General features: G+C 46.0%; 1 protein-coding gene across 1 annotated transcript in view; it reads right to left on the bottom strand.

Annotated features, from left to right (window-relative positions):
* Positions 1-14,955: 14,955 nt before the first annotated feature.
* Positions 14,956-24,416, bottom strand: part of LOC148506371 (uncharacterized) — a 29,671-nt gene continuing 20,210 nt past the window's right edge. Inside the window, exons 6-7 of the mRNA XM_088446872.1 lie at positions 23,677-23,736; positions 14,956-15,802 (exon numbers count right to left, since the gene is read on the bottom strand). Coding sequence (XP_088302998.1) covers positions 15,630-15,802; positions 23,677-23,736 — 233 coding nt within the window. The 3' untranslated portion in view covers positions 14,956-15,629. The remainder of the gene's footprint in view (positions 15,803-23,676; positions 23,737-24,416) is intronic.

The following is a 24,416-nucleotide window of genomic DNA, read 5'->3' as shown; positions in this document are numbered from 1 at the left end:
AGTAAAGGGCCGGCTGGCTTGACCGTTAAAGGGTGCTGTAACCCCCGAAAGTACACTCCAGTCCAAACCAAAAAAAAATTATTTTCTGTGTTTGTGAATTGTGTGCGCAGTAGCCGCACGTGCATCAACAAAGTAGTGCCAAGCGTGCACCTATGTCATAAGTAAAGGGCCGGCTGGCTTGACCGTTAAGGGTGCTGTAACCCCCGAAAGTACACTCCAGTCCAAACCAAAAAAAAAATCATTTTCTGTGTTTGTGAATTGTGTGCGCAGTAGCCGCACGTGCATCAACAAAGTAGTGCCAAGCGTGCGCCTGTGTCATAAGTAAAGGGCCGGCTGGCTTGACCGTTAAAGGGTGCTGTAACCCCCAAAGTACACTCCAGTCCAAACCAAAAAAAAAATTATTTTCTGTGTTTGTGAATTGTGTGCGCAGTAGCCGCACGTGCATCAACAAAGTAGTGCCAAGCGTGCGCCTGTGTCATAAGTAAAGGGCCGGCTGGCTTGACCGTTAAAGGGTGCTGTAACCCCCGAAAGTACACTCCAGTCCAAACCAAAAAAAAATTATTTTCTGTGTTTGTGAATTGTGTGCGCAGTAGCCGCACGTGCATCAACAAAGTAGTGCCAAGCGTGCGCCTGTGTCATAAGTAAAGGGCCGGCTGGCTTGACCGTTAAAGGGTGCTGTAACCCCCGAAAGTACACTCCAGTCCAAACCAAAAAAAAATTATTTTCTGTGTTTGTGAATTGTGTGCGCAGTAGCCGCACGTGCATCAGCAAAGTAGTGCCAAGCGTGCGCCTGTGTCATAAGTAAAGGGCCGGCTGGCTTGACCGTTAAGGGTGCTGTAACCCCCGAAAGTACACTCCAGGTTCCAAATCCCGTCTAGATTCCACTTCACTAGGCAGGCGATACCGAGACTGTACAGAAACGTCAGAAAAAGTGTCCTCAGTGTCCTGAAAAATGCCATTGTACACAATGTCCACTTAACCACGGACATGTGGACAAGTGGAACAGGGCAGACTAAGGACTATATGACTGTGACAGCCCACTGGGTAGATGTATCACCTTACGCAGCAACAGCAGCAGCGTCACCAGTAGCAGCATCTCAGAAATGCCAGCTCGTTACAAGGCAGGTTACGCTGTGTATCACCGGTTTCAGTAAGAGGCACACCGCCGACAACCTCTTAGAGAAACTGAGGGAAATCATCGCCCAGTGGCTTACCCCACTTAGACTCTCCTGGGGATTTGTGATATCTGACAACGCCACCAATATTGTGCGGGCATTACATCTGGGCAAATTCCAGCACGTCCCATGTTTTGCTCACACAATAAACTTGGTGGTGCAGAATTTTCTGAAAAGCGACAGGGGCGTGCAGGAGACGCTTTGGGTGGCCCGAAAAATTTCTGGCCACTTTCGCCATTCAGCGACTGCGTGCCGAAGACTGGAGCGCCAGCAAACACTCTTGAACCTGCCCCGCCATCACCTGAAGCAAGAGGTTGTGACGCGGTGGAACTCAACCCTCTATATGCTTCAGAGGATGGAGGAGCAGCAAAAGGCCATACAAGCCTATACATCCACCTATGACATAGGCAAAGGAGGGGGTATGCACCTGACTCAAGCGCAGTGGAGAATGATTTCCGTGTTGTGCAAGGTTCTCCAGCCCTTCGAACTTGCCACATGTGAAGTCAGTTCAGACACTGCCAGCTTGAGTCAGGTCATTCCCCTCATCAGGCTTTTGCAGAAGCAGCTGGAGAAAGTGAAGGAGGAGCTAAGACGGAGCGATTCCGCTCGGCATGTGGGACTTGTGGATGAAGCCCTTCATTCGCTTTGCCAGGATTCCAGGGTGGTCAATCTGTTGAAATCAGACCACTACGTTTTGGCCACCGTGCTCGATCCTAGGTTTAAAGCCTATGTGGTGTCTCTCTTTCCGGCCGACACAAGCCTGCAGAGGTGCAAAGACCTGCTGGTGAACACACTGTCAGCTGAAGCGGAGCGTGACACGTCAACGGCTCCTTCTTCATTTTCTCCTGCAACTGGGGCTGCCAGGAAAAAACTTAGGTATCCTAAGCAACCCGCTGGCGGTGATGCAGGGCAGGCAGGACCAAGTTTGGACATCTGGTCCGGACTGAAGGACCTGGCAACAATTTCTGACATGTCTACTGTCACTGCATATGATACTGTCACCATTGACAGAATGGTGGAGGATTACATCGGTGACAGCATCCAAGTAGGCATGGCAGACAGTCCATACCTGTACTGGCAGGAAAAAGAGGCAATTTGGAGGCCCCTGTACAAACTGGCTCTATTTTACCTGAGTTGCCCCCCCTCCAGTGTGTACTCCGAAAGAGTGTTTAGTGCAGCCGGGAACCTTGTCAGCGAAAGGCGTAGGAGGTTGCTTCCACAGAATGTGGAGAAGATGATGTTCATCAAAATGAATTATCAGCTCTTCCAGGGAGACCAGCCTCCAGAAGGTACAGAGGGACCTGTGGTGGTGGATTCAAGTGGGGACGAGTTAATACTTTGTGAGGATGAGGATGTACACACTGAAGAGGGTGAGGAATCGGTGGATGAGGAGGATGAGGATGACATCTTGCCTCCATAGAGCCAGTTTGTGCAGGGACACATTAATTGCCAGCTTGTTTTGTGGGGGCCCAAACGAACCAATCATTTCAGCCACAGTTGTGTGGCAGACCCTGGCGCTGAAATGATTGGTTTGTTAAAGTGTGCATGTCCTGTCTATACAACATAAGGGTGGGTGGGAGGGCCCAAGGACAATTCCATCTTGCACCTCTTTTTTTTCTTTGCATTATGTACAGTTTGGGGCCTAGTTTTTCAAACTGCCATCCTGTCTGCCACTGCAGTTTCACGCCTAGATGGGTCACGTGTTTGTGCCGCCCACTCGTGTCGCTTAGCATAGTCATCCAGCTACCTCGGTGCAACCTTTTGGACATAAAAACACTATTGTGAGGTGTGAGGTGTTCAGAATAGACTGGAAATGAGTGGAAATTAAGGTTATTGAGGTTAATAATAGCATAGGAGCAGAAAAACCTACAAATTCTGTGATTTTAGCTGTTTTTATGCTTTTTTAAAAAAAAATACAGATCCAAAACACAAAACCCAGAACCCAAAACACGGAAGGGTGGTTTTGGCAAAACCAATCCAGATCCAAAACACGAAGAAAGATCCAGATCCAAAACCAAAACACAAAACACGAAAAGTGGCCGGTGCACACCCCTAGTTTGAAGCAATGTTTGCCTAAAGGGAATTGGTAAGTACGCCTGTGAGCAGCCACCCCATTGTTGTGTGAGGAGGCGCACTATACTGTATATACATTTCTTTTTGGGTACTATGTGGCATTATGTGAATTAGGGCACTTTTACTTTAGGTTGCATAAGATGAACTACTGTAGACCAATTTTATGGGGCATAAAATTAAAATCCACTGAGAAGGAAGGTGTCTCTCTTGAAGTATTGGGGAGGGGGTCTCTTCAAAATGTTGCTATGGGGCCCACAAAGTTATGGCTACACCCTTGCCGACATTCCTCCTGACCACTCTGGCCGGTTCTTGTTGCTAGATGTTTTAATTCATGGTGAACATTTTGCTTTCCTTAATGTCCTTAATGCCCCTAATACACATAATCAACATTTTCTTCCTTCCCTCTCTCAAATGCTCTTGCAGCGAGAAACCCCTAATTTGATTGTTGGTGGAAACATGAAATGGTAGATTCCCCCACATTGGATAGGTCGGCTTCTTCGTCATCATCTTGCAGAAGCGAAGGCATCTCTCTGTTAAAAGTTAGACATGATTTGATTGACCCTGGCGTCTACTCAACCCATCTGACAAGACATAGACCTTTCATTCTGCGGTACACTACACATATTCTAGAATAGATTGTTTTCTGCTTTCCCATCTTTTGTGTTCTAGAATAGTTTGGACCATTGGAGGCTCCAGAGTTGGGACTGCAGTGCCGTCCAAAATTCAAATAGGGGAGCCACACCAACTGCCACCCCAAAAGTTGCCAAACTTTGCCGTCTGGGACTCACTGGCAGTTGGTGTGGCTCCCCTATTTGAATTTTGGACTGCGCTGCAGCCCCAACTCTGGAGCCGCCACTGGACCCATATCTATGAAATTCTTATTTTAGACCGTGCAGCTGTGTCTTTAGCTGTTTCTCTCCATTCCCCTGGTGTTGGCTCATGGCCATGGTGTTTTCCCTCTTATCTATATCAATCTGATGATTTTAAGGATTTTCACATGGCATTTTGTGGACAATAAAATTGCCCACTGGGATGACCCACTGTTATCCTGGGCTACAGATAAAGTGGACATGAAGGGACACATCATGGCCTACCAGGCAGGCGTAACAAATTCAACTGAACAAAAATATGTTGCTCTACAATATGTGATGTATACTGATTTGAACACTTACAGTATATTGATGCTCCTTCTGAAGCCAATTTAGTCATTTATACCTCTGCAACTCTGACATTAGTGAACTAGAAGTCACAACTGTGATATCCACTTTACATAACTGTAAAGCCCCAGGGCCATATGGCTACAATGCTGAATTTTATAAGTTGTTTCGTCTTCATCTGGTCCCTTTTCTTGCTACCCTTTTTTAAACTCTTCATAGGGTTTGTCTGGTATATCTTAATTTTAATCAGGCCCATTCTATTCTCATTCTCAAAACCAGGCATGACCCAGAACTAATCTCTTACTAATGCCCCATTGTTATATTGAAACAGGATTTTAAAATCCTTTATAAAAGCCTAGCGAATTGGCTGCAGTCTACAGACCCCACCGTTCTCACTCACCACCAACTTGGTTTCACTCATGGACCATACTCGATGCATGGTGCTAGGGCGGCTCTAGCTGTTGTTGTATAATCTTCTCAATTCCAGTCCCCTTCCTCTAATATCTTGCCTAGACACAGAGAAGGCTTTTGACCGGGTCTTTTGGACTCATCTCCAGCATATTTTTGACCATCAAGCTTTTGGTCACTTATTTGCTTAATTCGTACGTTTTATATTTATTGACCCCACCACTAAATGATGTATTAATGGAAAGTTGGGTCTCTCCATCATCATGCACTGTGGTACCAGACAGGGTTGTCCTTTATCCCCTTTGCTTTCTAACTTGGCCCTTGATCCTCTGCTACATCTTTTAGAGTCCTGGATCACTGTTCGTGGCTTTCAATTTGGAGCCTGGCTGGTTAAAGTTATTGCTTTGCGGACGGCCTAGTCTTCTATATTTCCAATCCCTGTGAGTCCTTCCATTTCCTTTTTGATAAAATTGCATAATTTGGCGAGATATCTGGCTTTGTGGTAAATAAAGATAAATCTGTAGCCCTGTGGTTAGGCTCTAACCCTAGGCTCGATGGTGTTCCCTATTCCATGTCTCATGGACTTCCACTTCATTATCTTATTTAGGTAATCATTTACCATGTAATATTCATCTTGACCCTTGACCCATCCCTTCCCACCTCCTCTGCTCCCTCTCCTCTGCTGCCTATTCCCATTTTACCCATCTCTTCAAAGTGTCTCTTTCATCAGGCACTGTCCCATCTGCATTCAAGCATGCCCCTGTCTCCCCCATTCTTAAAAACCCACCCTTGATCCTGACACTCTCTCTTGCTACTGCTCCATCTCTCTCCTCCCTTTGCCCTCAAACTGCTTGAGTGTGTTGTCTACAAATGCCATACTACCTTTCTTTCCTCCCACTCCCTGCTGGACCCAATTCAGTCTGGCTTTATTTCTCTCTATTTTATGAAACTGCCCTTACTAAAAACAGCAATGACCTCCTTGCTGCAAATCCAAGACTACTACTCTCTGCTCATTCTCCTTGACCTCTCTGCTGCTTTTGACACTGTAGACCAACCTTTCCTCCTTCAAATTCTTCACTTTCTTGGTCTACATGATTACTGACCTCTCCTGTCTATCCTCCTACCTCTCTGACAGTTCTAATTCTGTCTCCTCTCATGACTTAATCCCCCCCCCCCCTTCCTCTGCCAATGTCCCCCCCAAGGTTCTGCTCTTGGATATCTCCTATTCTCCCTCTCTAATTCCTGTTTAGATTAGCTCATCAGCTCTTTTGGCCTCCAAAATGAGCTCTATGCTGATGACACTCAGATGTAACTACACTCAGATGTAAAATGTTTATCATGCGCTCTTAATTAGTGGGTAAGCAGCTGTCTGAGTGTAATCAGGAACCTGATTGCCACACTGAACTTTTGGAAAAGGGGGAGGGTAGATGCGCTTGTGTTGAAAAATAAAGATAATAAAAATGACACCGAATTATACGCACATAAGACCATCAAATGCTGAATTAACGGAGGGCTAGAATGTGATACATGAAAACACAGGGATGTTTATAGCTCTTTCACTGAAAAAATGTTGTGTTGGAATTGTTGAATCAGTTGTGGGGATCCCGTATCTGTAAGACTGGAAGCGGAGCAGCGGTTACTCGCCCTAACTTTCCCCACCGGCAGCGTGGGCTGGGATCATCTGGCAACTGTCGGGATGGGTTCAGTCGGCTGTGTGCAGTGCGCTTTGTCATCCTGCTTGGGTTTCTCCTGGCCGTGCTTTCTTCCTAGCTCTGAATCGCGAGCCGGAGACGGGGGTTTCTGCTGCTTCTAACACTAACGCGTTTAGTCAATGAATGCCTTTTTCAAGGTCATTCATTGACGAAACGCGGGAGCGCAAGTTACGGGATCCCCACAACTGATTCAACAATTCCAACACAAAATTTTTTTTCAGTGAAAGAGCTATAAACATCCCTGTGTTTTCATGTATTACATTCTAGCCCTCCGTTAATTCAGCATTTGCTGGTCTTATGTGCGTATAATTCTGTGTAATTTTTATTGTCTTTATTTTTCAACACAAGCGCGTCTACCCTCCCCCTTTTCCAAATGATGACACTCAGATCCACATTTACTCCCCTGACTTTTCCCCATCTCTCCTCACTCATATCTCCAACTGTCTCTCTGCTATTTCTTCTTGGATGTCACAGCACTTTCTTAAACTTAACATGTCCAAGACTGAGATTATAATCTTCCCACCCTCCCGAATACCCTCCTACAATTTCTTTATCTATTGACACCACCACTATCTCCTCTAGCCTGAAAGTGCGCTGTCTTGAAGTTATCCTTGACTCCTCCCTCTGCTTCAAAACGCACATTCAGTAGCTCTCACAGTCCTGCGGTTTTCATCTCAGAAATATCTCCAGGATCAGGACCTTTCTCACTCTGGAGGAAACTAAGACCCTCATCCACTTACTTATCAACTCCAGATTGGACTACTGTAACCTCCTCCTATCTGGCCTCCCTCACTTTCACATTTTACCACTTCAATCTGAACCGAATATTGCCGCCCGACTCATCTTCCTCTCCAAATACACTACATTTGCCTCCTCTCTCCTACAAGCCCTACACTGGCTCCCCTTCAAAACAAAATTCAAGCTTCTCAAACTCACTTACAAAGGCTTCTCCCACTTCTCTCCTATCTACATCTCTGACCTTATCTCCCTTCAAACTCCCATCCACTTTGCTCCAAAAATGAATGTTGGCTCTCCTCTCAACTGATTATATTACCTTTCACTCCCGCCTCCAAAATTTTGATTGTGCTGCTCCCTACCTCTGCAACTCTCTCCCTCTCCCTATCAGACTCTCCACCTCTCTACAAAACTTCAAACAGGCTCTCAAGACCCACTACTTCATCAAAGCCTTTCAGCTCTCTTCTTAACACACTGCTCCATGCTCCTTAAGAATATAAATTAGGGGTGTGCACCGGCCACTTTTCGTGTTTTGTGTTTTGGTTTTGGATCTGGATCTTTCTTCGTGTTTTTAGATCTGGATTGGTTTTGCCAAAACCACCCTTCCGTGTTTTGGGTTCTGGGTTTTGTGTTTTGGATCTGTATTTTTTTTAAAAAAAGCATAAAAACACCTAAAATCACAGAATTTGTAGGTTTTTCTGCTCCTATGCTATTATTAACCTCAATAACCTTAATTTCCACTCATTTCCAGTCTATTCTGAACACCTCACACCTCACAATAGTGTTTTTATGTCCAAAAGGTTGCACCGAGGTAGCTGGATGACTATGCTAAGCGACACGAGTGGGCGGCACAAACACGTGACCCATCAAGGCGTGATACTGCAGTGGCAGACAGGATGGCAGTTTGAAAAACTAGGCCCCAAACTGTACATAATGCAAAGAAAAAAAAGAGGTGCAAGATGGAATTGTCCTTGGGCCCTCCCACCCACCCTTATGTTGTATAAACAGGACACGCACACTTTAACAAAGCAATCATTTCAGCACCAGGGTCTGCCACACAACTGTGGCTGAAATGATTGGTTCGTTTGGGCCCCCACAAAACAAGCTGGCAATTAATCTGTCCCTGCACAAACTGGCTCTACGGAGGCAAGATGTCATCCTCATCCTCCTCATCCACCGATTCCTCACCCTCTTCAGTGTGTACATCCTCATCCTCACAAAGTATTAACTCGTCCCCACTTGAATCCACCACCACAGGTCCCTCTGTACGTTCTGGAGGCTGGTCTCCCTGGAAGAGCTGATAATTCATTTTGATGAACATCATCTTCTCCACTTTCTGTGGAAGCAACCTCCTACGCCTTTCGCTGACAAGGTTCCCGGCTGCACTAAACACTCTTTCGGAGTACACACTGGAGGGGGGGCAACTCAGGTAAAATAGAGCCAGTTTGTACAGGGGCCTCCAAATTGCCTCTTTTTCCTGCCAGTACAGGTATGGACTGTCTGACATGCCTACTTGGATGCTGTCACCGATGTAATCCTCCACCATTCTGTCAGTGGTGACAGTATCATATGCAGTGACAGTAGACATGTCAGAAATTGTTGCCAGGTCCTTCAGTCCGGACCAGATGTCCAAACTTGGTCCTGCCTGCCCTGCATCACTGCCAGCGGGTTGCTTAGGATACCTAAGTTTTTTCCTGGCAGCCCCAGTTGCGGGAGAAAATGAAGAAGGAGCTGTTGACGTGTCACGTTCCGCTTCACCTGACAGTGTGTTCACCAGCAGGTCTTTGCACCTCTGCAGGCTTGTGTCGGCCGGAAAGAGAGACACCACATAGGCTTTAAACCTAGGATCGAGCACTGTGGCCAAAATGTAGTGGTCTGATTTCAACAGATTGACCACCCTGGAATCCTGGCAAAGCGAATGAAGGGCTTCATCCACAAGTCCCACATGCAGAGCAGAATCGCTCCGTCTTAGCTCCTCCTTCACTTTCTCCAGCTGCTTCTGCAAAAGCCTGATGAGGGGAATGACCTGACTCAAGCTGGCAGTGTCTGAACTGACTTCACGTGTGGCAAGTTGGAAGGGCTGGAGAACCTTGCACAACACGGAAATCATTCTCCACTGCGCTTGAGTCAGGTGCATACCCCCTCCTTTGCCTATGTCATAGGTGGATGTATAGGCTTGTATGGCCTTTTGCTGCTCCTCCATCCTCTGAAGCATATAGAGGGTTGAGTTCCACCGCGTCACAACCTCTTGCTTCAGGTGATGGCGGGGCAGGTTCAAGAGTGTTTGCTGGCACTCCAGTCTTCGGCACGCAGTCGCTGAATGGCGAAAGTGGCCAGAAATTTTTCGGGCCATCCAAAGCGTCTCCTGCACGCCCCTGTCGCTTTTCAGAAAATTCTGCACCACCAAGTTTATTGTGTGAGCAAAACATGGGACGTGCTGGAATTTGCCCAGATGTAATGCCCGCACAATATTGGTGGCGTTGTCAGATATCACAAATCCCCAGGAGAGTCTAAGTGGGGTAAGCCACTGGGCGATGATTTCCCTCAGTTTCTCTAAGAGGTTGTCGGCGGTGTGCCTCTTACTGAAACCGCTGATACACAGCGTAGCCTGCCTTGGAACGAGCTGGCATTTCTGAGATGCTGCTACTGGTGACGCTGCTGCTGTTGCTGCGTAAGGTGATACATCTACCCAGTGGGCTGTCACAGTCATATAGTCCTTAGTCTGCCCTGTTCCACTTGTCCACATGTCCGTGGTTAAGTGGACATTGTGTAGAATGGCATTTTTCAGGACACTGAGTACACTTTTTCTGACGTTTCTGTACAGTCTCGGTATCGCCTGCCTAGTGAAGTGGAATCTAGACGGGATTTGGAACCGGGGACACACTACCTCCATCAATTGTCTAAATCCCACTGCACTAATGGCGGATACCGGACGCACATCTAACACCAACATAGCAGTCAAGGCCTCAGTTATACGTTTTGCTTGAGGATGACTGCTGTCGTACTTCATCCTCCTCGCTAAGGACTGTTGGAGGGTCAATTGTTTAGTAAAAGTAGTGGTGTTCCTACTTCCTCTCTGGGATGATGAACGACTCCCAGCAGCAGCAACAGCAGCAGCTGCAGCAGTAGGCGTAGCAATGCAGGATCCTCCAGAGGAATCCCGGATAGGAGAGTCAGTCATGCCAGTGACATGGCCTGCAGGACTACTTCCGATCCTGACTAAGGAGGAAATTGACGAGGAGGGAGTTGACGGTGTGGTTTGCAGGCGCTTGGATACAACAGGACAACGGGATTTCGGTGTCCCTGGACTGCTTACGGTTTTAGCCAAAGTTTCTGAACTTGACAGTAACTTTTTATGAACGCGCTGCAGGTGCCGTATAAGGGAGGCTGTTCCTAGGTGGTTGACGTCCCTACCCCTACTTATTTCACCTTTACATATGGTACATATGGCAAGACAGTTGTTGTCCAGATTTGGATAGAAATATTGCCAGACCAAAGAGGTGGAATGTTTGGTCTTCTGCCCAGGCATGACCGTGATGGGCTTTTTCATCCCACGGACAACAACTGTCTCCCCCGGAGCCTGATTTAAACAAACCACATCACCATCAGAATCCTCCTCGCCAACTTCCTCCTCAGCGCCAGCTACACCAGCATCCTCATCCTGTTGTACTTCAACAGTGACATCTTCAATTGGCATATCAGCAAGTGGACTGTGGGTGCTCCTTTCAGCACTTGCAGGGGGCGTGCAAATGGTGGAAAGAGCCACCTCTTCCCGTCCAGTGCTGGGAAGGTCAGGCATCGCAACCACCACCACACTTGGACTCTCCTTGGGGATTTGTGATATCTTCTTAGAAAGCACAGTTCTTCGCTGTGCTTTTGCCAGCTTAACTCTTTTGATTTTTTTAGTGGGAGGAGGGCTTCCATCGTCATGTGAAGCTGAACCACTAGTCATGAACATACTAGGGATCGACCTTAGCCGTTCCTTGCCACTCCGTGTCGTAAATGGCATATTGGCAAGTTTACGTTTCTCTTCAGCTGATTTAAATGTTTTTTCAAGGTCATTTTCCTGAACTTTGTCATTTGGGATTGTATGTGCCCTCTATTATGACATTGGGCATCGGCCTTGGCAGACGACATTGATGGCATGTTATCGTCTATGTCATGACTAGTGGCAGCAGCTTCAGCACTAGGAGGAAGTGGTTCTTGATCTTTCTCTATTTTATTTTTATCGGAGAAAGTTTGGTCCTCCATTTATGTTATATCGATTTGATATATACGTGCGGCTAAACACAGAAAATATTTCTTTATTTTTGCTGGAGAGTAGTGCACTTTGTGGGTTACACCAGCCTTTAAGAAATGAGCCAGCCGGCTCTTTACTTATGGGACACAGGCGCACGCTTGGCGCTGCTCCTTTGTTGATGCACGTGCGGCTACTGCGCACACAATTCACAAACACAGAAATTCTTTTTTTTTTTAGTTTGGACTGGAGTGTACTTTGGGGGTTACAGCACCCTTTAACGGTCAAGCCAGCCAGCCCTTTACTTATGACACAGGCGTACGCTTGGCACTACTTTGTTGATGCACGTGCGGCTACTGCGCACACAATTCACAAACACAGAAAATAATTTTTTTTTTGGTTTGGACTGGAGTGTACTTTGGGGGTTACAGCACCCTTTAACGGTCAAGCCAGCCGGCCCTTTACTTATGACACAGGCGCACGCTTGGCACTACTTTGTTGATGCACGTGCGGCTACTGCGCACACAATTCACAAACACAGAAAATAATTTTTTTTTTGGTTTGGACTGGAGTGTACTTTGGGGGTTACAGCACCCTTTAACGGTCAAGCCAGCCGGCCCTTTACTTATAACACAGGCGCACGCTTGGCACTACTTTGTTGATGCACGTGCGGCTACTGCGCACACAATTCACAAACACAGAAAATTATTTTTTTTTTGGCTTGGACTGGAGTGTACTTTGGGGGTTACAGCACCCTTTAATGGTCAAGCCAGCCGGCCCTTTACTTATGACACAGGCGCACGCTTGGCACTACTTTGTTGATGCACGTGCGGCTACTGCGCACACAATTCACAAACACAGAAAATAATTTTTTTTTGGTTTGGACTGGAGTGTACTTTGGGGGTTACAGGACCCTTTAACGGTCAAGCCAGCCGGCCCTTTACTTATGACACAGGCGCACGCTTGGCACTACTTTTTTGATGCACGTGCGGCTACTGCGCACACATTTCACATTCACAGAAAATAATTTTTTTTTTGGTTTGGACTGGAGTGTACTTTGGGGGTTACAGCACCCTTTAACGGTCAAGCCAGCCGGCCCTTTACTTATGACACAGGCGCATGCTTGGCACTACTTTGTTGATGCACGTGCGGCTACTGCGCACACAATTCACAAACACAGAAAATAATTTTTTTTTTGGTTTGGACTGGAGTGTACTTTGGGGGTTACAGCACCCTTTAACGGTCAAGCCAGCCGGCCCTTTACTTATGACACAGGCGCATGCTTGGCACTACTTTGTTGATGCACGTGCGGCTACTGCGCACACAATTCACAAACACAGAAAATAATTTTTTTTTTGGTTTGGACTGGAGTGTACTTTGGGGGTTACAGCACCCTTTAACGGTCAAGCCAGCCGGCCCTTTACTTATGACACAGGCGCACGCTTGGCACTACTTTGTTGATGCACGTGCGGCTACTGTGCACACAATTCACAAACACAAAAAAAATATTATTTTTTTAGCACTTGGGGGGGCACCCCTGATGGACAGAGCACCCCCTGGACAACACTACAGCACCCCTTTAGGACTGGGACACTGCACAGGACTTTGGAGTGGACACAGCCCCTATGGACAACTGACTGCACAACACAGTCCAGTCAGCCCCTATGGACTTTGAAGTAGTGGACACAGCCCCTATTAACAACAGCAGCACAGCACAACACAGCCAGCCCCTATGGACTTTGAAGTAGTGGACAACAGCAGCACAGCGCAGCACAGCACAGCACAACACTACTCTGCACTACACTACACTACACTACACAGCCCAGCCAGCCCTAACTCCCACCCTCCCTCTTCACTGTCCACAGCCGAGTGAGAAAATGGCGCCGACGCGGGTACCTTATATAGGATCCAAAACCCGCGAGACTCGGAAGGCGGGAAGATGACGTTTTGCCTCGATTTCAGAATCCGAGTCAGGCGGGAAAAGTCGAGCCTGACTCGGATCAGACTCGGATCGGGGGGGCTCGGGGGGGTTCGGATTTCAGAAATCCGAACCCGCTCACCCCTAATATAAATACATAATAATAATAATAATAATAATAAGTTACACTGCATTAACATTTATTTTTTGGCCCTTTTTTAGTGAAAATACTCCACACTGGGACTAGTGCACCAAGGGATTTAAAAAATAATACAAACATGCACATTCATTTTATAATATTTTATCGCAAGTAGATTTTATTGATATTTTAAATTCACAGACATAGTAAAAATTACCACACACCATGACAAAAAGTATCTAGTCCATATAAGAAGAGCAAAAAATATATAATATTAAACATTAGGATACACATAGGGATATATTGTACAAAAAATGAACATGGAATATTAACACAATTAGAAATACTGTAGATATAATGAGCAAATGAGAATTAGAAGAACAGAGAGATAACCGTGGAAAGGTAAGAAAGGCAGAGAAAGAGACCAACAAGGGAGGAGGGGGGAGGGAGATGTAAAGGGAGGGGTTATCCACTAACTAATAGACTGGCGTCACACCGTGAAGGATGTTAGCTCTATGATGTACCTGTAAGGATTTATACCCAATTCACAAAATTCCAACCAGCTAAAATCATGTTGTTGAATAGGTCTTAAACATATCAGAAGAAGACATGATACTATCGTCCATTGACCTATACATTTCTATCCTCCGAAACCAATTAAGAAGGTTTTGGGGGAGGTAGACTTCCATCGCTCGGGGATTACGCCCTTGGCTGCACTGTTGAGATATTACAAAAGTGATTTTTTTTTTTGGACACAGATACATTCAAGGTAAGTAGGTTGAAAAGCCCAAAAATCAGACCCAGCAGGGACATCTCAGCCTAATATCTCACCTGCGACTGAAATTACCCCAACCCAGAATACTTTCAAGACCGGACATGACCACCACATGTGAAGAGGAATTCCCAGTTCCACACCACATCTCCAGCAATGAAATAAACCCTCCCAAACTCTCCCTGTATTCCCTTATTTATTAATCATCTAACTCTAGCTGTCATCCTGACATCCAGCTAATTCAAATCCCAAAGATGACTGACAGAAGGGTATAATGTATATAGTTAATGTACAGTAACTTTGTGACCCTTTTGTACAGTACTTTACACAATTTTTCCATCCAACTCAGCATGACCCCCCCCCCCCCTCCTCCCCCTGCCCATGCTAGGCAACAGCATAATAAACCTAAATTCTGTAAATGTAGATAATGGGATCTCTCTCTTCCTTAAAGGAACATGCCAACTTGCCTGACATTATCTAATGATGGGTGCACACTTTGACGATGAATAGGTCAGCAGACCAATCCGCCATCCGAGTGGCCGCTTTGTAAGCTATACACACTTACCAACTGGCTGCTGGATATGTCTGGACTGACATCACAGCTGGACGGGCAATTCAATTTGCCTACTCAGTTGAGATGTCAGTATCGGCGGTCCCTGCAGCCAGTGTACAGGCGGTTGGCGGGTGGCACATACACACAAGCACATATCTTTCAGATATATCGACATTGGCTGTGCTGCAGGGCAATCAACATCGTTCACAGACATATCAGGTGTCCACATCCGCCGATGCACTCGCGATATATCACTTGTCAATCGAAAGAACAATATATGGACAAGTGTGTTCCCAGCTTTAGTTATGTCCTGCTGAGTGCCATATTAAGTAAGGGCACATATGTATATATTATATAGGTCTATTTCTGACAGTCTACAGAGCAGACAATCTAAGGCTGTATGTTCTCACAATATCTGCTGCTTTAGCTAATCTCTCTGACCACAGAGGCCATGCTGTAAAGCGGAGGGGCTCAGCAGAGAAAGGACATATTACAGCTCTATATTCACAGTAGTTAAGTATTAATTGTTATTTAAGAAACCTTTTTGTATCTTCACAATACTGACTGTAGTGGTGTCACTTTATCTGCTGCAACCAGAAATAAAACTTTACAAACTTCTATGTGTTGTGGGACAATTCTTCTCTGCATGGCTGCATTTGAATTATTGGCTGATTCTTCATCAGACTCTTGTCCCGCAGATGTATTACACTGTCTGTTTTCCCCTTATTGCCCAGAGACCATAATTCCCCGTTATTTCCCGTCACTCTCTGTGGACTGTGACTCAGTCTCCTCAATTCCAGGAGATCCATAGACAATGTCTTCTGCTTGTGGTGATGCTGGATACTGATGGGATGGAGAACGTTGCTGGTTTTCTGAAATATTTTGTTTCTTTGGAATTTTTTTCTTTGTAGTTTCTGGTGGATCTAAAACAATAGTGATACAAAGTAATCAGTGCTATAAATAAGATTAACTGTACCACAATCATCCACATCGTAATAATACCATTCATTAGGTTTCACACATTTGTATGTATTTATTACTTAAAAGAAAACAAATGCGTATCACCTGTGCTCAAAACAACAGCTGGATTTCAAAATGGTGATCACCCACCATTTAAACATTTTAAATATAAAAATCAAACCCAGCGGCTCCTTGATAAAGACAGAAAGGTCGAAACATGGAAATTAAAAAAGGTATCCTCTCACATTCAACATGGTGGGGAGAAATGGAGAATTGAGGACTATATACATCTTCAACTGCTTTGGGGAGGTTTTGAAAGGAACTTCAAGGAGACTGTTAAAACGGAATTGGTATGGCTGGACCTAAGCCCGGCGGATGAAATACCGATGCCTGAAGTCCGGCAGATGAAGATCCCGACGGCACCTGGTAAGTATCCTAAACCTCCCCTCTCCCCCCCTAACCATCCCTTAGAGGTGCCAAACCCTAACCTCCCCCCGAGTGCCTAACCCTAGCCTCCCCCCAGGGGTGCCTAAATCTAACCCCCCCTGCCCTCTCACTAAACCTAACCCTGCCGGGGGGGTGCCTAACCCTAATCTCCCCTCGGGGGGTGCCTGACCCTAACACCCCTTTCCCATAGCCTAATCCTAACCACCCCGAGGGGGTGCCTAACCATAAATCCCCCCAGGTGTCCCTAAACCTACCCCCCCCAGCAGCTAACAGGTCCCCTTATAGAAACCTTTGAGAAACTAGTAAGCAGAGATATAGACTCCATTAAAACCAAAATACCACCCAAACACACGAACATTACAAAGAAGGCATAGCAAGCACTAAAAGAACTTACACAAAACAAAAACATAGTCATTAAACTAGCAGATAAGGGTGGGGGGGTAGTTATTATGGAGAAGACCGATTACTTACAGGAATGCAATAGGATTGTGAATGATGCACAAACATACAAAATACTACCTAGGGATCCAACGACAGAATACCAAAAATTACTGAGACGCCTTCTACAAGAGGGTCTAGACAAAGGAATTTTAACGTCAAAAGAACAACAATTCCTTGACAATAACCACCCAACAATACCAGTCTTCTATTGCTTTCCAAAAATACATAAAGATTCAGTTCATCCACCAGGATGAACCATAATCTCGGGAATAAACTCTTTATCATTCAATCTATCTGAATACATAGGCAGTTTTCTACAATCTTATGTACAGAAACAAAGGTCACGTATAAGGGACACTACAGACATACTACACACAATGGAGAGAATGGATTGGAAACAGAATTACTGGTTATGCACAAGCGATGTGACTTCGCTATACACCGTGATTGATCACAAACAAAGAGTAGAGGCAGTCACACACTGCTTGCAACAGGATAGTGATATGGAGACACAACAGATTACATTCATCACGGACTGCATTACCTATATTTTAGAACACAATTACTTCTGGTTTGAAGATATGTACTTCAAACAAGAGACAGGTACCGCTATGGGGACTAGATTTGCCCCAAGCTATGCTAACCTGTTTATGAGCAGGTAGGAAGACCTCAACATCTAGTCTGAGCATAGTTTCGGGGCAAGCCTATTCCTATGGTGACATTACATTGATGACGTCCTATTCATCTGGCAGGAAGATGAACTGATGTTTCTTGAGTACATAAACAACAATAGGAAAAACCTCATCTTTACCACAGAATATAGCAAAACACAAGTTAATTTTTTGGATGTCACTTTTTTCATTGAGGAAGGGAGAACTTGCTCAAAAACATTCAACAAACCAGTTGATGTTAATAGTTTAATACTGTCAAACAGCAGGCACCACGAAAATTGGTTAGAGAACATCCCTGTGGGACAGTTCAAAAGAATCAGGAGGAATTGCAGCAATCTAAAAGACACCCAGACACAGGGCAGTGAACTAAAACAGCAATTTGCAATTTGTAGAGAGAGGATACCAGGAGGAGTGGGTAACTCAAGCCTTTGAACAAGTAGAAAAAGAGAATAGGAGAGATCTCCTAACGTATAAAGAAAAGACCAATAGTAACCCTAACAAGTTCAAAACATCCTTTATTACCCAATACAACAAAAACCATAGACAGATACGAAGTATCATTAAAAAACATTGGCATGTGTTACTAGAGGATGAAACACTAAATGACTTATTACCAAATAACCCCATAATAATCTACAGAAAAGCCCCTGATCTAAAAAACTACTAGTTCACAGTTATGTGAAAGGAAAAAAGCACGTTCAGACCACACTGACTGGCACAACACAGTGTGTCCAGTCACTTTAAAGAAAAGCACAACCAGGATCCGAGTCAACTAGAATTGATCGGAAAACAGGCAGTACCCATACACTGGAGAGGGGGGAACTACGAAAAAAGAATAAATAAGGATGAACTAAGATGGATGATTAACATGAAAACTATTACACCACACGGGTTAAACCTAGATAACGAGGTAAAATCTGTGATTACGGGATGACCATAACTGAGTATCCAATTAGTGCAACTTATATAAGCACATCAAGTGCACGACACTATCAATAGAAACTGACATAATACACATGAATCGATGAAGTTAAAAGCTATTCATCTAAAACATGTGTAAATTTGATTTCAATAGCGATTAAAATCTTCCCAGTTATCCCTAAGTTATATGTGGGTAACAACAAACACCACTTATACACTCCCTATCTAACCGCAGTGTTTATTTCACACTGAGACTATGTCAGAACGTCATATCAACAAAGTTAGTTTCCATGACAATCAGCGAGCCAATAGCGGAGCGGGATGACGTCATGCACGGCATATATAAACACCCTCAACGAAGATGGCTGACACTAACTCCCTAGCAAGGCCGACATGCGTAGGAGGACATTTACTGCATCCTTTCAAAGACTATCTTCACAACAAGTCTCCTCGCCGACAGGCACCCGGCAGAGTTGAGCGTGCAGGACCACCTCCGGAACCCTCTCCAATCCTGAGCCGCGATCATCCCATGCCGGGATTTCAGAGTCGAGAAGCCGGTAGTCGGCATATCGACCATCGGTTTCCTGACTACATACTGTTAAAACTATTTGAGACTATTAGGAACTGGCATTGGACATATTACATATTCCTAATTGGAGGAGCGCTGGGCTTGATTTTTATATTTCATTTATTACATTGTGGCTTTAGCACTATCTACAATCTGCAATGACAAAAAGAACTGGGCTTTTCCATTCATACGGTTGGCATAGTGACAGTACAAATATAGTGACCTCTCCAAGCTGAGCTGTCAGTGTGCGCGGTGCCAGCATAAAAAACACATAAAAAAAGGTAAAACCATAATACAGGTTCTGTGGCCAGAGATGCGTCACCATGGTCAAGATGGCGGCTGTGGCACTGAGAGGGTTAATTCCTGGTGCTGCAGCTCCATTTTCATATGATCTATTGGTGCTAGACACCATGTACTGGAAATACATATTTAATAATTTGTTTTAATATGTTATATTTATTGCGCTATGCACTGTTGTAGAATTGCATGTTTATATGTACAGACTGAGCACTGCTGATCACAGATTTCCTAACAACTGGAAATTTGCGCATGCGCAGGACTTGTTCTACAGGGATGTACAGTAGTTGATTTACTGGCGGCTGCGAAGCTGACGTTGGAAGCCCGATCTGGGACTAAAGATAGACATTGAAATCTTGACAGTCGGCATCCCTGTGTAAGCAGGGCCCTGTAAGGTGTTAGCTGCGGGAGGGGGAGAGTTAGTTCTAGGGACCCCGGGGGAGATTAGGGTTAGACATCCCCGGGGAGGGTTAGGGTTAGGCTACGGAGAGGGGGGTTTAGGGTTAGGCACCCCCAGGGGTGGTTAGGTTTAGGGTGCAGGAAGGGTAGGGTTAGGGTTAGGCACCCCCAGGGGGAGGTTATGGTTAGGCACCACTGGGGGAGGATAGGGTTAGGCACCACTAAGGGAGGGTTAGGGGGGGAGAGGGGTAGTGTTAGGCTACTTACCGGCCCTGCCGGAATCTTTATCCAGATGCTGGGATTTCATACCGATTCCATTTTACACATGTGCAGAATGAGTTCTGCAAAATCGCACGCAGGTCCTCTTATGCCTCTGCCTGATTTATAAGCAGAGGCATTTGCACGCGGTGCATGGGTGGGGGATGGTCTGTGTGACTGGAAGCGGGTACGTGTCCACCGCATTTTCCGAGAGTAGCAAGGCCAGGATCTGCGTCCATGGGCACAGACTTCCTGAGCCCCACAGGCTGACAGGATCCACCAGGCTGTGGTAAGCATCAGCTACTGCAGCCTGACCAAAGGGGATGGGATCACAGATGCAGCATTTGCATTTTTGCAGGAAGGAATTACAAAGCCACTTGTGTGCGGCTTTGCAATTCCATCCTCTGATGAAGGCTTTGACATTTGGAAACAAATGGTATTGGAGACATTTTCCACATAGTAAGTGATGTGTTAATCATCCTGAACTAGTGTCCAAGCCAGTGGCTTAACTAGGGCAGGGCGAGCGGGGCACATGCCCTGGGTGCCGTGGCAGGCCCAGCAGAGGGGGGCGCCGCCGTCCAGGACATCGTACCCAGACCACCCCATGCACTCGGACAGGAAACTGAACGAGCAGGCAAGTGTGCCTGCTGGTGCTGCTGGGGATGACTGTAGGGGGAGCTGCAGCAGAAGAGTGCAGCCCCTCCCAGGCAGTCTTCTCATTCCATTTGTACAGACTGAGAGTTGCCGCCGGAGAAAATGGTGTGACTCTCTCTGCTTCAGACCAGCCAGGTCAGTATTAATTATTTTTGCTGGGGGGGAGTCGTACTTCCGCAGGGGGGGGTGGTAATGGGTCGGACTGCCATGGGGGGGAAGGTGGGGCCATGACTTTGAATTGATGTCAGCGATCCTTTTACTTGGCTGACTGCATTTGTGTGATAGGTGTGTGTGTGCATCTGTGTGCGTGTGTGTCAGTGTGTGTGTGTCATTGTGTATGTGTATCTGTGTCAGTGAGCGTGTGTGTATCTGTGTCAGTGTGTGTGTATTTCTGTGTCAGTTTGTGTCAGTGTTTGTGTGTGTATCTGTATCAGTGTGTGTGTGTAGCTGTGTCAGTGTGTGTGTGTCTGTATCAGTGTGTGTATCTGTCAGTGTGTGTATCTGTGTCAGTGTGTCTGTGTGTGTTTCTGTGTCAGTGTGTGTGTGTGTATCTGTGATGGTGTGCTGAGAGACAACAATGGGGAGGTGATGGTGAGGCTGAGAGATGACGCAGGGGGGAGGTGATGGTGTGCTGAGAGATGATGCAGGGGAGAGGTGATGGTGTGCTGAGAGATGAGGTAGGGTGGAGGTGATGGTGTGCTGAGAGATGATGCAGGGGGAGGTGATGGTGTGCTGAGAGATGATGCAGGGGGGAGGTGATGGTGTGCTGAGAGATGATGCAGGGGGGATGTGATGGTGTGCTGAGAGATGATGCAGGGGGGAGGTGATGGTGTGCTGAGAGATGATGCAGGGGGGAGGTGATGGTGTGCTGAGAGATGATGCAGGGGGAGGTGATGGTGTGCTTAGAGATGATGCAGGGGGGAGGTGATGGTGTGCTGAGAGATGATGCAGGGGGGAGGTGATGGTGTGCTGAGAGATGATGCAGGGGGGAGGTGATGGTGTGCTGAGAGATGATGCAGGGGGGAGGTGATGGTGTGCTGAGAGATGATGCAGGTGGAGAGGTGATGGTGTGCTGAGAGACAACCCAGTGGGAGGAGGTGATGGTGTCACTGAGATGATGCAGGGGGAGGTGATAGTGTGGCTGAAAGATGATGCAGGGAGGGAGGTGATGATGTGCTGAGAGATGACGCAGGGGGTACAGGGTGGTGTGGCTGAGAGATGTCACGGGGATGGAGGTGATGGTATGGCTGAGAGACGATGCAGGGAGGGAGGTGATGATGTGCTGAGAGATGACACAGGGGAAGGTGATGGTGTGCTGAGAGAGGATGCAGGGGGGTAGGGGATGGTGTGGCTTAGAGACAACACAGAGGGGGGAGGCGATAGTGTGGCTGAGAGATGATGCAGGGGGGAGGTGATGGTGTGCTGAGAGATGATGCAGGGGGGAGGTGATGGTGTGCTGAGAGATGATGCAGGGGGGAGGTGATGGTGTGCTGAGAGATGATGCAGGTGGAGAGGTGATGGTGTGCTGAGAGACAACCCAGTGGGAGGAGGTGATGGTGTTACTGAGATGATGCAGGGGGAGGTGATAGTGTGGCTGAGAGATGATGCAGGGAGCGAGGTGATGATGTGCTGAGAGATGACGCAGGGGGGTACAGGGTGGTGTGGCTGAGAGATGTCACGGGGATGGAGGTGATGGTATGGCTGAGAGACGATGCATGGAGGGAGGTGATGATGTGCTGAGAGATGACACAGGGGAAGGTGATGGTGTGCTGAGAGAGGATGCAGGGGGGTAGGGGATGGTGTGGCTTAGAGACAACACAGAGGGGGGAGGCGATAGTGTGGCTGAGAGATGATGCAGGGGGGAGGTGATGGTGTGCTGAGAGACGACACAAGGGAGAGATTGTGTGGCTTAGAGACGCAGGGGGAAGGAAGTTACACAGGAGGAAGGAGTCTGGCTGAACCGCTGTTGTATGATGATGACCTTGTTAATATTCCTACACAAACATGCATCTTCCGGACGATGTGCCCTACAGAACATGAATATTGAACACCGACTGAAGACGACGTCATCCCAGAGAAGAAACATCTCTTCAGAGGTCCCACATTGTGAGAAACCACCGTATAGGTAAGGTGCATATGGAATGGAAAAGAATGTTCCCAGAGTGACGTGAAATGGGTGGCACAGCCCATTTTCAGTGACCACGCCCATTTGGTATGTGACCACGCTCATTTGGTATGTGACCACGCCCAATTTTTGCCACGCACCTTAGGAGTGCACAAATTTTTTTTGGCGTGGGGGGCACCATTCTACCCTCGGATCAAAAAACCCTAGTTACGCCACTGGTCCAAGCCCTCTGTTTACAGCACTTTCTTTGAAATGTGCTCCAGAGGTCTCCTGTGTGTCTGTGCGCTTTTGGGGAAAACCTTTTGTTGATTTACTGTACATTTGTACAAGTTGAATGCTATTTCTATTGCTGCTTAAACTACATAGATGTTTGAAAGGATGAATGCAATTTACCCGTCCCTGTGAAATGTGATTTGTATTTACATCTAATAATGAATGCCAATCAGTTTGTGATTGAGGAAAGCCAACTGGATTTGGTTGGAGGTAATTTAGTTGGCTCCTTTGAAATGTAAGATATATTTATTTAAATTTTGTGAGATAGTTTGATTGGGTTTTTTTACCCCCTGTAGTATTCTGTGTTGAATTAAGATAAAAGATGAGCTTGCATGCACTGAAATATATAACTTCTGTGACATTAGGAAGAGTTGTATTGCTGTTAACATCTGTATGCTGCAGCCCCCCAAGCAATACTTGCAAAGGGGAAAGAGTCTTTTTGAAGACTATTTAAGCAATAAACATCTTGGGGCTTATGTAATAGGGTGCGAGCTGGCGCTGTTGCGGGAAATCATGCGAGTGTTCCCGTATTTTTAAAGCAGAAACCATTTTACAGACAAAACCAAGCTGGTTTTTGTATTTAACATTATTGCTGCTTCAAAAATCCGGGGTCACTTGCATGATTTCCCACTCTGTGAGCGCTGTCTGCTTCTGGCTCATAGGTACAAAAAGTGATTCATCTTATTGGCTTATGTACTAAAGGACGTATATTGAACATCATTCATTATCATCTGTTTTGTCATTTTGTTTTACTATAGACATTTTGCTATCACATAAAATTACCTTCATTGTTATTTGGGGGGTTGCCTAGTAATCCTTTCTCCTCTTTATTTCTTCTGTCTTCTGTAATACAGAGAGAGAATACAAAACATTGCATGGAATGCTAGCACACAGTTATAGGAACAAATCTTTTTTATTTCTCAGATCAAACATCTTGGCTAAGTGTCTCTGATGTTTTTATGTTTGTGATGTTACCAATATTTTAACGAGAGATGTGCGTGTCCAGTTCTCAGAGAACCGACAACAACCGAATTTATGGGTTCCGAGTCAAACCAAGTCCTGGTTCAGATCTCCTTGCGGTTCGGAACTCAGATTCAAGGAAACCAAACTCGGGTTTTGGAGTGTAGGCTAACAGGTCAAAATTATGTCATTTTTGTTGTTTTTTTTTAGAAAAAATTTGTAAAAAAAAAAAATACAGATCCAAAACCAAAACACGGGGGTTGGCGCAAATCTCAAATTTTTTTTAACCAATGAATATATTAAAAATAATAGTCAAGACGCTGCATATTGTAAGGAATATGTATAATGTATACTGTACATGGAGGTATCTCACACAGCTACTGAGTACACATGTGTCGTACTTACCTACATCTGTGAGACGCTTGAATTTTTAGGGAGTTCTGCTGACTCCCAAAAGAGTAGGACACCCTCCTGTAGCCCTCCTACTTCCCATTGATATGGGCAGGATGGCTGTCAGGATTCACAGGTGTTTTAGGGATTCTGTGTCGTCACACACCAGGGCC

This window comes from Taudactylus pleione, unplaced genomic scaffold (genome assembly GCF_031769625.1).
Source record: "Taudactylus pleione unplaced genomic scaffold, aTauple2 ptg000407l, whole genome shotgun sequence".
Taxonomy (NCBI): domain Eukaryota; kingdom Metazoa; phylum Chordata; class Amphibia; order Anura; family Myobatrachidae; genus Taudactylus; species Taudactylus pleione.
The sequence above is the reverse complement of the archived record's forward strand: the minus strand, read 5'-3'. Positions and strand labels throughout refer to the sequence as shown.